The sequence below is a fragment of the Antechinus flavipes genome, chromosome 1 (assembly GCF_016432865.1).
Source record: "Antechinus flavipes isolate AdamAnt ecotype Samford, QLD, Australia chromosome 1, AdamAnt_v2, whole genome shotgun sequence".
In the NCBI taxonomy this organism is placed as follows: domain Eukaryota; kingdom Metazoa; phylum Chordata; class Mammalia; order Dasyuromorphia; family Dasyuridae; genus Antechinus; species Antechinus flavipes.
In genome coordinates, this window is record NC_067398.1 from 382,252,706 (window position 1) to 382,265,963 (window position 13,258).

General features: G+C 39.2%; 1 protein-coding gene across 2 annotated transcripts in view; it reads right to left on the bottom strand.

Annotated features, from left to right (window-relative positions):
- The window catches only part of SLC12A7 (solute carrier family 12 member 7), a 290,856-nt gene that overhangs the window by 131,506 nt on the left and 146,092 nt on the right, over positions 1-13,258 (bottom strand). Inside the window, exon 1 of one of the 2 annotated variants that reach the window (XM_051969802.1) lies at positions 6,518-8,342. The exons of the other annotated variant lie outside the window; for it this stretch is intronic. Coding sequence (XP_051825762.1) covers positions 6,518-6,704 — 187 coding nt within the window. The 5' untranslated portion in view covers positions 6,705-8,342. Of the gene's footprint in view, positions 1-6,517; positions 8,343-13,258 lie in introns of those variants that run through there. 2 annotated transcript variants of the gene reach the window in all.

The following is a 13,258-nucleotide window of genomic DNA, read 5'->3' on the forward strand; positions in this document are numbered from 1 at the left end:
TTTTTTTTTTTTTTAAATTTAAATTTTATTTTATTTAATAATAACTTTGTATTGACAGAATCCATGCCAGGGTAATTTTTTACAACATTATCCCTTGCACTCGCTTATGTTTCGTTTTTTCCCCTCCCTCCCTCCACCCCCCCCCCCAAGATGGCAAGCAGTCCTATATACGTTAAATATGTTGCAGTATATCCTAGATACAATACATATTTGCAGAACCGAACAGTTCTCCTGTTGCACAGGGAGAACAAAATTCTCCTTTCTAATCTCCTGTGGTCCAGTAACCTATGACCCTGATCTTCCTTTACTCTTCCTTCACCCTACTTACACTGCATCTCTTGCATCAATTGCCCTCTTCACTAAATTACCATTCTAGTTCAGACCCCTATCACCTCTCACTTGAGACACTATTGGAAGAACTCCCAAACTGGTCCCCCCATGAATCCAATTTCTCCTTTCTCAAATACATTTTTCACATAGTTGACAAAATAAACTTCTTATGAAGATTAACAATAACCATATTGATCCAGGATTTAAAAAAACCTTCAAAAACCTCCCTATTGCTTCGGGGATAAAATGGAAATTTCTTAATCAGACATTTAAAACCCTGGTTTCCATTTATCTTTCTAAACCTAAGTCATACTTCCCCCAAACTCAATAGCCCACCTATTATGTCAGTGCCAATCCTCAGCCCGAATGTCAGAATCCTGTTCTTTAAATAGTCAATTTATGTGATGCCTTTTATGAAAGAGCTTTCCCTGACTTCTACCCATTACAGGGTTTATTACTGCTCTCTGTTCAATTTTTTTTAGCACTATTCTTATCTATGCACGTTATTATCTAAGGAAAATATAAACTTCCTGAGAAGCACTGTTTTATTTATTATATGCATTTTTTATATTTTTTAAAAATAATCAATTATAACAAATATACATTTATTATTGTTTGATTTCACTGTTTAAGAATCAAGTTGAAAGTACCTGAGAGATCACTTAATTCCCCTAATATAATACTTTTCATTTTTCAGGTAAGAAAAGACCTAAAGAATAAAATTTGGGTTTTTATTGGTTTTTTTTGGTTTTTATTGGTTTTTATTGGTCTTTTAGATAGTTTGCAAAGGGAGTTGCATGCATTTGAAGCCAAGTGATATGCCCAAAGTCATAGAAATAAGAGGCAAAATTGGGACATGAACCCAGATTTTTATTCCAAATACAATATTTTTCCTGGATAAAATGTTATTTTCTTGTAACAAACAAAAAAATTCATCTCCTAAACCTTCTCCCTTCCTCTCCCCCTCTCTCCTCTCCTACCCTTCCCTCTTCTTCCCCTCTCCCTTCCTCATTCCCTCTTCCTTCCTTATTCTTTCTCCTCTGTCTCCTTATTTCCCTATTCTTTCTCTCCCTCTATCTCCTTCTTCCCTCTTCTTTCCTCCCCCTCTCTCACAGTTAGGTAGTATGCTGGCCTGGAGTCTAAAAGAACCAAGTTCAAATCCAGCCTCAAATATTTCCAGCTTTGTGACCTTTTAACCTTTTTTTTTTTTTTTGCTTCAGTATCTTCATCTGTAAAATGGGGATAACAGTACCCACTTCCAATGGGGATTGTGAATATCAAATGAGATAATATTTTTAAGGCAATTAGTAGAGTGCCTGACATAGTAATTGTTACATAACTGTTTCTTATTGAAGATGATAACCCTTATAAACTGAAGAAATGTATTGAGTTGGGAATACCCTGGATGTTGCATGGCAGTGATAAGAGTATTTTACACAGTAAATGTTCTTTAAGTCTTTATAGAAAATGAAAGATCAGCTGTAAGAGTTTATCAGATTGGGGGGGGGGGGGGGGGGGGGGGGGGGGGGGGAGATTTGCTTTAGAGAGGAGGAAAAAAAACCTGCCCAAGCTGCACTCATCAAGCCTGCTTTGGATATGATTATCATCTATCTGTTCTGGCAAAAATCCTCAAGTTATTAAATGGAAGAATTGACTTTACAGAAAAGTACATACTTGGAAAAAAAAAAAAAACTACTTTTACTGCTTTGAAATGGTTATACTGGCTCACAAAAAGTCTACTGGAAATGAACCAAATGAACTCTAAAGTTCTTCCAGGACAAGTCAATGATTTTGTTAAGTCTGTCAGGAACACTGCTCCCAGATAAGAACTTTTGTGATCCCAATGATCCTTTTGATCTTTACTAACAACAACTTACAAGTCCCAGTACCTTACCCACTCTGTTCGCCCAAAGATATGGAGAGCATGCTAGAAGGGTATGCACCTGAGAATGGCATCTGAGGATTCAATAAACAAGTTAAATGAGACTGGAGCCACCTTTGTTTTATAAGCAAAGGCCACCAATACAAACTAATTGTGCACAATAACTAATATGTATGACAGAGTAACATGCAAACTCAAGTCTGGCATTTAAGAATCACCATAGACCACTAACATATCCAAACAGCCAACCAACAAATGGTAACTTAGAAGCCACGCTCCCTTTTGATTATGAAGCATGTAAATTCTGAAAAATAATAAGACATTTAAAAAAATTTTCCGTAGACCTTCATCTCAGTACATTCAATCAATTCATACCACACTATTACTCACTTTTAAGATTTGTTTGTCCCTAATCCACCAAACAGAAATACATCATATTTTCTCTAATATCAACTCATTCTGATATTGAGACACAGAAAAGTTCTCAGTTTGTTCCATGGCCAAACAAGGATTGAGTTCACACTAAAAAAAAAAAAAAAGAGAACACTTCAAAAAATAACAAAGAAAACTATTTATAATAAAAAAGTAGTCTGAAATTTTCCATGGTCAGCATACAATTAAAAAAAAAAAACTGCATAAAGCCAAAGGTGTCAAATATTTTACCAGAACATGGGATTCCCAAGGGCAAGGTCTATAACTGCTCAGCTCAAATAGTACAGAGCGTTATTGTTTAAGCTAATAAATGTCCTAAAAAACACTAGGCCAAGGAAAAGAAAACCTGTTCACAGGATCATATACTAAAAGGCTTGAAGAAATCTTGATATTGTATAGTTAAACCACACAGGAATAAATTCAATCCTAATAAGTACTATGGACCAAAAAAGAGAACAAGGAATGGAACAAAAATAAGGAAAAAGTGTAGTGTTGAATACAAAATGGAAAAAAGATACCAGTGATGAGTTGTAATATATGAACTGGTGAAAAGGAGAGAAAGCACCAAATATCCAGTCAGAAGATGTAGGTTCCTGACATCTAGGAGAGAGGGTGGGGGAAAGGAGAAGAAAAGTTGGAACAGAAGGTTTGGAAGGGTCAATGTTTAAAAATTACCCATGCATATGTTTTGTAAATAAAAAGCTTAAATTAAAAAAAAAAAATATGTAGGTTCAAACCCTATTAACAATCACACATGTGACTCTGAACAAGTTTAAATAACTGGGCTTCCGTGGCATTATCCAGGACTCCAAGTGCTGTTAAATAGCCAGAATAGAAAATTAAAATGTTTTTATCATGGCAAAATGCAATTCAAATCAAAAGAACATTTATTAAGAATGTCTAATTAATGTGTACAAAGCATGCCATGACAAGAGCTTAAAATGTAATAGGCAAGAAAGGGATAAATCTGATACAAGGTACAGGGAATGAGATTAGATTTCTTTGCCCTTAGGTATACATTAAGAAATTTGTGATTTATCACAAAAATCATTTTCGGCTGGAGATGGAGAGGAATCTGGGAAGGCTTTGAACAAGTGTCCTTGAAAGTAAGTTTTAAAGAAAAATAGGTGGAAAAGGGACAGAAGTACATTCCAAATAAATGATAGCCCATGTACAAGGCAAAAAAGAAAACAGCAAGTATGTCTATGAAGATTCTTCAATGCAGACTGGAGTTAGCATGTTATCCCATTAGTGACAGGGAGTCCCTGAAGGTTTTTAGATCAGGAGAATTAACCACATCTTTACAACAGAAAATTTATATTGATTAGAACGCAAGGATGGATTAAGAGGAGGAGAATGGAGATTTCGAATTTATTAATACTTTTCTGTACAATTTTAATAAAGGCCTGGGGAAAAGGGGGAGAAGACAGTATATGGTAATGTGAATAGAATAAATGCAATGATGAAAGATGGTAGAGGCAAAAAAGACAGACACCCAATTGATATGGTGAAAAAAATAGTCATGTGACCCAGAGGCTTAAGGATGAGGTACAGGTAAGATAAGACTAGAGACTAGAGCTCTGGTGCCAGACATATTACCAGATAATTTGGGAATTACCCAGAAAGCACTGATAGCTGTTCCTCAACAATAAACAAAGCTAAGAAAGATCAAGGGGATAGAAAAATACAGAATAGAGGTCAAAACTTTGGGATGACAATGGCAAGGCTTCAAGACATTAACTGTGTGACTGAAAACCTTATTATATAGAATACTGATATCTTTAACTGTGAACAGAAAGGAATCTTCCAATTCAAACCTTTTTTCATAGTTATTCACACACATTTTAATAGTCCTTTAGTTTTCTGTGGAGCTTTTAGATGCATCATCTCATTTTTGACTCACCAATTATACTGGGTAGTAGGTGCTGTACTTATCCCTAGTTAACAGTGGAAGAAAGTAAGGGAGAGGTAAATTAATTTGACCAGTGTTACATCCAGCACTCATGATTTCATCATGATTACATAAATAACAACTAGATTTGAATCCAGGTCTTCTGACCAAATCCAACACTTGAACCTGAAAACTCCTGCGGGGAGAGGGGAGGTAACAGATTCTAGCTAGACTCTTACATTGGTCATTACAAAAATAAAATTTAAGTGTTTTGTAGAGTGGCCCAAGTATTATAACACAGACACAAAGGAAAATGCAAACTTCCAATTTTTGGCTTCTATCAGGCTACTGATGAAATATGTAAATAACACATATCTTCTGATAAATAATTAAAATATACTTATACCAAGCGACTCCATTATTTTCTCAAAAAACTCAGATACCCATATCCTGTTTGTCTATCCTTAGTAATAGATCTCAATTATTTCTACACTTTGATGCTTTTTAACCTATAAACAGAAACACATCCTTTGAAGGTTCTGCTTGATCCTGGTTGAGTCACTTAAGAAGCAGGTAAAGGAAAAGAGATCCAGTCTAGACCTAATAAGAGGAAAAAATAAAAGAGAGAGATGTGGCATGGGGATGGAGAGATTAGAGAGAAAATTAGGCAACTGTGGCTTCATCATAAGAGGAAAAGTTCAATAATAGAGAACACTACATTTGCAGTCAGAAGACTTGGCAGCTTTGTATTCCATCTCTGTCACTTAAAACTGTGTGACAGAGGACAAATAATTTGACCTGTTTGGATTTTAATAGTGAACTAGTCCAACTTTAAGGTCCCTTATCTCCGTGTCTCCTACCAGATCCCAAATCTCATAGGGCTGACACGAATCAAAACTTTTTGGAAGCTGCAGGAGTTCCAATTCACCCTTAGTACCAACTGGATAAATTTCTTTGCTTTCCTGGGCATTATTTTTCCCCACTTTAAAGAGAGTGGACTATCTGATGGCCTCTAAGGTCCCTTCCAGTTTCAAGTAGAAAACTCTGTAATAAATGGTGAGTTAATACTGTTTCAAACTCCATAAGCTGGATAAGACCTAGTAGCAAAAAAAGGGCTAGGTGAAAACTTGGGTGTCAAGGGGAGGGTGGTATTGGGGGGAGGAATTCGAAGCAAACAAAACACAAATGCTAGCAGTCAAGGCCAAGAGACTTCCTAGGTAGGACAAGCCGCAAGGGCAGGCATCCGCTTTCTGTTTGTTGCAAGGAAATTCCATCCTTCCTTTTTCCAAGTGATAGCAGTTCGGTCAAGGTCGCATGATGTGGAAAAAAGCTGAGAAAAAAGCAACCGACTTCCCACTTCATTTCCCATACTAAGTGCCCAAGAAACCCCTCTCTCCATCCATCATATCACCACTTGTGGGGTAATTTAATTCCGTCCCCAAAGCACCAACCAAAGAACCTAAGAGGGGGCTTCCTATCCTGCCACTTTTTTGTTTCTTCGGCCCCTGCCCGGACCTCCCCGGCTTCTCACTGTGCCCCAACTCCGGTGTCCCAAAGGGCTTTCAACCCAGGCCTGATATTCCAAGTCCCCAAGGACAACGGTACAGCGCTCCCGTCCCAACCCCCACCCTCCCTTCAGCGCTCCTTCTCCCTTCCTCAGCAGCAAGAAACAAAGACCGAAATGACCCAAAGGAAGCGGGTCAGCGACAAAGACCGCCAAGTCTCCCGGGCGCCCACACTAGCCCTGGGGCACGCCAGTTCCGTCGCTTCCGTCTTTGTCCCAGGCTCAGGTACACACTCGGTCTCCTCGAGTCTCCTCCCTCCGCACCGCCCCAAACCGGGCCAGGAACTTGGAAATCAGTTCACCTCGCTGCCGAGATCCAGGGGCTGGGCTGAGCCGGGGCTGTAGGACCACCGGGGGGTGGAAGGCAGGGGAGCTCGCGCGGGTCTCGCAATCGTACGCCTCCTTCCCTCTTACTTACCCAGGATCCCGGAGCTGCATTCCTGCGGCTCCTGGCTAGGCGCGGGCTGCTCCTTCGGGAGAACCTCCGGGTCCGGCGGCGACAACGACTGCCGTTCTACCTCTTCCTCCTGTAGCCCGGGATCCCCGGAGCCATCCGCGGCGTCCCCCTGCGCCTCCACGGGCACCACGGTGAAGTTCGTGGGCATCGTGGCCCCGGACGATGCTTCTTTTTCTTTTTCTTCTGCTCTCGCGCTTCAGGAGGGCGCGCCAGCAAAGGGGGAGCGGGGGAGAGTGTGTCCCTGGACTCAGTCCGTGGCGTCTTGCCCGTGCGCTGCTGCTGCTGGGGCTGCTGCGGCTGCTGGGGCTGCTGCTGCTCGCTCTCGCAACCTCCTCCCGGGCACGAGTAAGAGTTGGGCTCCCTTAGCTACGGGCTCTCACGAGAGAGCCATTTCTTTATTTGGGGGAATGGGCGGGGGCGGAGTGGGGCAGGCAGCCCCCGCCACCTCCCTTCCCGCCAGCCCGCCCTCCCTCCAATCTAGTCCCACATGACATCACCTGCCAGCAGCAAGTGGCTGTTGTCTAGTTTTTTCTACCCTTCCCCGGCGGCCGGGCACCTCCCACTTTATTTGTAAAGAAGAGGAAAGTTCTTGCCAGAACGCCGGGAAACTTAGAAGAGGAAGAAAAAAATCCGAGGCGGGTTGGAAAAGGAAAGGCTTGGAAAGAAAGGCAGGTCCTCTTTCAGACAGGTGCATGGTACCGCCAGGCTTGTTCCTGTCCCGTGTGGCTTTGAAGGCTTGTCTGGGAAGGAACCTCGCCGTCTTTTCATTTAGGACTTGTTCTTTCATTCAAAAAGCAGCTATTAAGGGCTCACCACGTGCATTCTTAGCTTCGATGCTCAGTAACAATCTCATCTTTTGCAAGAAATCTCAATCTTAAGTCTCCCCAGTTTATCTTGTCGGTATCTTGTTTATACTTGGGAGTATACGGGCAGTCTCCCCCATCTGACAGGGAGCTCCTTGAGAACAAGAATTATTTTTTGGCCATCTTTGTATCTGCATGGCTTAGCACAGTGCCTGGCACATAGTAAATGCTGGAGGAGGAAATGGCAAACCACTCCAGAATCTTTGCCAAAAAAACCTCAAATGGGATCACAAAGTGTCTGAAACGACTAAACAACAGCAACAAAATTTAATGCTAGTTGATTAGAGGCTGGGTGTATAAAGACAAAAAAAAAAAATTAAAAGTCTTCACTGACTAAGATTTCAGGCAAAGTTGGAACTATGGTTCAGGGAAGAATATAACATACTGGCTTGATAGGTATTCCAATAAATCATCCACAGTACTTTGTGAAGGGGATGGGATGAGGAATTCAAGAAAGGAAATTCAGCAAAGAAAAGCCTAAGGATAATCACTTTATTAGAATAGATTATCTAGTCCACTCTTCTCATTTTACAAATCCTGAAACGTTCCCTTGCTCCACTCATCTATCCCAAACCCACATAGTCACTCTGAAAGCTGCTCTGCCAACATCCAACACCTCTGTAATAAATACTCAAGTTTTTGTTTTGCAAGAAAGAATAGTTACCCATTTTAAAATTTTTAATGTTTTCCATGATAGGCTGTTTGCAAACCCCAATAAGAGATACCAGACCAACTTATCAATTACTTGATAATTTGCATATACTTGTATAAGTACATGTTGTTTCCCCTAATAAAATGTAAACTCCTTGAGGAGAAAGGACTGTTTCATTTTTGTGTTTGTAACCCCAGCTTCCACTGCAATGCCTGGCACAAAGTGGCATTTAAAAATGGTTATAGGCCAGTCGATTGATAAATCCACAAAGAAAACCTGACTGAGGACAGCAATTGTTTTCTGAGATATATGCAGAAGGTCTGATGATGTGAGTCCTTTGAGGACAGAAAGGATTTCATTCTTTCCTGAGGCCTCCCTTGGAGAATTTGCCCTGAGCACTAGTAGATAGGGTGTTGGACTGGAAGGCCAAACCCACCTCAGACACTTAAACCATTTGTGTGATCTTAGGCAAGTTATTGAACCTCTCTGTGCCCCAGTTTCCTTTTCTGTAAAATGAGAATGTTAGACTGGAAAGATAGCCCTAATGATTTTTCCAGCTCTATGATTCTATGATCTGTCATGCCTGCACAGTTATATAATAGGAACTTGTTGAAAAAATAAATTAAAAAGCTGTTTTTCTCAGCAATTCTACTCTCTCCAAACACTTCTTTTTCTTCATTGTCCTAGCTCTTTTCAAATTTCATCTCCTGAAGAGGGCCAAACCCTGCTTATTTCATGCTCTTTGCTCACTTTTCTTCAGGAGAAGCAAATGCTATAAAGGCATGAATCTACCTTATACTTTTTTCCACCTAATTCACTCAAATAGGGAGACTCTCCCACAAATGCTGCCCACCTCTGAATCCTCTGAGCAGTGGGAGTAGGCTTGGCAGTGTGGATACTTGGCAGTAGCTGGAGCTCCCAATGTCCTTCCCCATCGGCTACTGTGCCCAGTATCACTCGACCTTTCTGTTTAAGCTCCCAAAACCCTTTGTTGACTTTCCCCCAGAGTGCACATAAGGCTTTTTCTGCCCACCAGCCATCTAAATGGACCAAACACTTTGGAATTTGAAGCAGCTCAAGCTTCTATGCTGCACATAAATCTTTCTAATTCTGGTATGATTCCACTGTACCCAATCTTTGCCTCATTTTATTTCCTTCCTTATAATGCAACTTTTCGAGATCAGCAGAGGGGTCTAAAAGCAGTTGCCCAGGTTTCCATAGGATTTTTTCATCGAGATATGGGACTAAGGCAAAAGCAGAGGAGACAGTGAAAAGGGCTTCTTAGAGCTGGATAATAGAGATGAAGGCTTTGTACAAGTAAGTATGTGATTTTCTCATCATAATCAGAAACGTACACTTTGCTATGCTTGTTTTTAGAAACAGGATTAAAAGGGATTTTTCACTGTTTACCTACTCTTTAGAGCTTCTAGAGGGCATCCCTTGGACCCAGGCTGTATTTGTTTGTTTTTACCTCTTTCTTTTCTCTCATTTCTATAAAGCAAGAAGGGAACCATCAAATTCCTTGTATTACTCTTAAATTTCCTTGCCTCTGTTACTCTAGCTAACTCAGGGCTATAAACTGAGGAGTTTCAGCAAGCAAGAAGGACCAGTTACTATTCTTTGTTGGATGGGAACTTCCACTCCAAATATTGTAATTGTTGTTTAGCTATTTCAAGTCAATCTGACTCTTCATGACCCCATTTGGGTTTGGGTTTTTTGGTGGTGGTGGTGGTTGGTTGTGGTTTTTGACAAAGACACTAAAGTGATTTCTTGTCATTAAGTCATTTTCTGTCATGTCCAATTCTTCATGACCTCTATTAGAATTTTCTTGGCAAATTCACTAGAGTAGTTTGTCATTTCCTTCTCAGCTCATTTTACAAATGACGAAACTGAAACAAAAAGGAGGAGTGACCTGCCTAACTCTGGCCTTGGAACTCTAGAAGAGACGGTACTTTATGTTTGAAAGCTCTTTAGTAATCAAAAGACAAAGGGAAAAAAATGATCATCTGGCATCCAATCAATCAGCATTTATGGAGTATCTTTTTCTGTGTCTCTATATCTGGCTACTGGATCCAGCTGACTCTGGAGCGGAAAGAGAGGCAGGTGACCTTGCACAGCCCTCCCTCTCTTAAATCCAATTCACTTGCATGTCATGGCATCACCTTCCTGATGTCCTGGTCCTCTTGGAGAACAAAGGACAAACTGCAACCTTTCTCTGCCTCACATGTTCAGAAGAAACATCTCTGTCAGGAGCATGCACTGAGCATTGGGCCAGATGTCCCAGCACACCCTTGGGCAAGAATTGTCATTTGCCCATCCCCTTTTTATAGAAATGAACACAAATGCCATATTTAATCACCCATAAATTTGTTTCTCCCTGAGGAAGGTAAAAGTCAAAGGTAAATCATGCCTGAGGGTGTGCCAAGAAACTGAGGCACACCCAGCCAACCACAATCTATGCAGAATTATGATCATCAGAGTAATAATAGCAATTACTCATATTTCTATAGTACTTTAAATGTTTCTCTCACAGCACTGTGAAAGAAATAAAGCATATTATTGTCTCCCTTGGATAAAAAAGAAAACTGAAGACCAGAAAAAAAAAAGAGGCTCAATTTCCTCATCTGTAATATATAGATAATAATACTTGCAGGTTATGGTAAGTAAAGAGCTTTGTAAACTATAAAATACTATAGAAATTAGATTTATTGTCATCATCTTCAAATATCTTTAAGAATTAGAAGATTTTTTAAGAGGATTTTTTAAGGATTAAGAAGATACTTATAATTAGCATAGCAAATTTTATAAATAATATGAATAAAATCTAATTTTCCTTTAGAAACAATATCCTAATAGTGGGCTACATTACAAACTAAAGGCCTTATGCCCAACTTTTTATAGAAATGATTTTTATAGAAATGATACTATCATTAATCATAAATGCTATGTCTGTGTACCCTGTATTAAAGACTTTTCTAAAGTTTACAGAAATCGATTAAACAAAAAAGACAGTAATTCATAAGGTTTCCAAAGAGCTAAAACCTGAACAGAATTTCCAAATTCTTAGATTACTGTCCCATGCTGGACTGCCCCAATAAAAAGAGGAGATCAAGACAGGAATTCACCAAAATCCACAGAAGGAACTTTGTGATCTTCTAAGTTTACTCTGTTGGATTGTATTTCAAATAGAGGATCATAGCAAAAGCAAAGCACAGCTTTCTTCAGCAAACTCCCTGCCGGAGGCCTGCTCCTTCTGCCTGTGATCTGGTAAGTAAGTAAATTAAATTTGTGTGACTGGCCACTGCATTGGACACTGTTTAATTGCTTTATTCTACTTTAGAAGGTAATGTATTGTATACAAAGGAAAAATACCCATGCCTATTGGGCTAAATTGACTTACCCAAGGTCACAAAGATAAGAGATGAATTTGACAGATAGGACTTATCTCTCCCTACCACTGTTGACCGTCAACTTTTCTACAATTTCCCTTAATGGTTATAAATTACTTTACTTACAAATAGCCTATAAAGTCTTTATTTGTCATGTGATGAATGCATACTCTGCTAACACTGCATACTTTATTGAGAGACAATCATAATAAAACAAAATATTAAACTTCTACTTCCACACCACTATTGAATAAGATGAAATTTTTTTCTTCCCCTATCATTTGCAAATTTTCATCCAAATTAGCAACTTGATACTGGAAAACCTCAGGCTATATTGTTGGTAAAAACACTAGCATATCAAGGTTTATAAATTCCTTAGAAATCCTGGCAACAAGCCACAGACCCACAGATAAAGAAAGTTCAGCCATTAGTAATTATACCTATTCACAGAGTATCATGGCTGTCAATAGAAATAGTTGTGAGTTTCACAGTTACAAGGGTTGTTTTTTCCAGAAATGCTGAATCTAAAATATCTTTTGAGCTAAGGAGGAGCTGGCCATAGTGGACAGCTACCATTGTCCAGCATAAAAGTGGCCAAAGCACAACCCATAGAATTTCCAATGTTATTCAGTCGAACTACAGATCTAAAAGAAAAAACGCTCTGATGGGAATCAGGAGATATGGATTCCAGGTATGTCATTAACTCCCTAAGTCATGTAGCTTTCATTCATCTTTTCTATGACTCAGTGTCCTCATCTGTAAAATGGAAGCAGTCGTTTAGGTAGTCTTCGTTAATATTTATAACATTAAATGGCCTTAATATAGTGCTCTAAGGTTTCAAAGTATTGTAAATACATTATCATCTCCAACTTCATGTTACATACAATACCACCTTGAAGACTATGGCTGAGGGGTGGGGGGGGAAATCAATCAAGCTCTACCCCCATAATTTGCTAGCGGTATCACTCTGGGCAATTTACTTTCATCTTCCTGAACCTTTGTTTCTCAAAACTGAGATAATAATACTTTCATGACCTGCCAAGAGAAAAGTTCTTTTAAAGTTGTAAAGAGCTACCTAGATTGTAAACTCTTATTATTTGTTCCATTTGGATACATTTCAATGAGAACAAGAGATTAGGTCTGAGCAAAATGAGGGAATGCTGAACAGAACTAACAAGTACCTGATTAATCTATTATATAGGGATACAAAAAAGGGCAAAAAGGAAAATATAAAGTAAGTTCTCATTTATAACTATAAACTCCCTATGCCACAGATAAAGTATACAAAAAGGAAAATTGTGTCTTTTGTGGAAATGCTGGTGTATGTAGGGAGTTATTTATGAGTATTTACTAGGAACTTATTTATTTTATGTTATAGTCACAAGAAGTCCAGTTCCTCATAAATGGAGATGTGACCATTGAAGGACTTCTTTACGCTTCACTTTTTCCTTCATTTATTGTATCTTCAATTTCCTTAAACATAAAGTAGAGATGACAATATTGTATATTATATTATATGCCATAATAATATTACCATCCTGGAGATTGTGAAAAGTACTAAATATTAGGGTGAGGATTCAGTTCTTTATTTTTTTCCTAGTGATAACAGAGAGCTGACAAAGCTTTGGAATAGATTTGGAATGGTAAGATATCTGTTCTCTTTATGTCATTGTGGCAGCTATGTTAAAGATGGATTGGAGAGCATGTAAGCAGGTGGACCAATGAAGGAGGTTTTACATTAGTGCAGGTGAAATGTGACATGATCCAAGCCTAGTGGAAAGATTTTTTGAACGGAGAA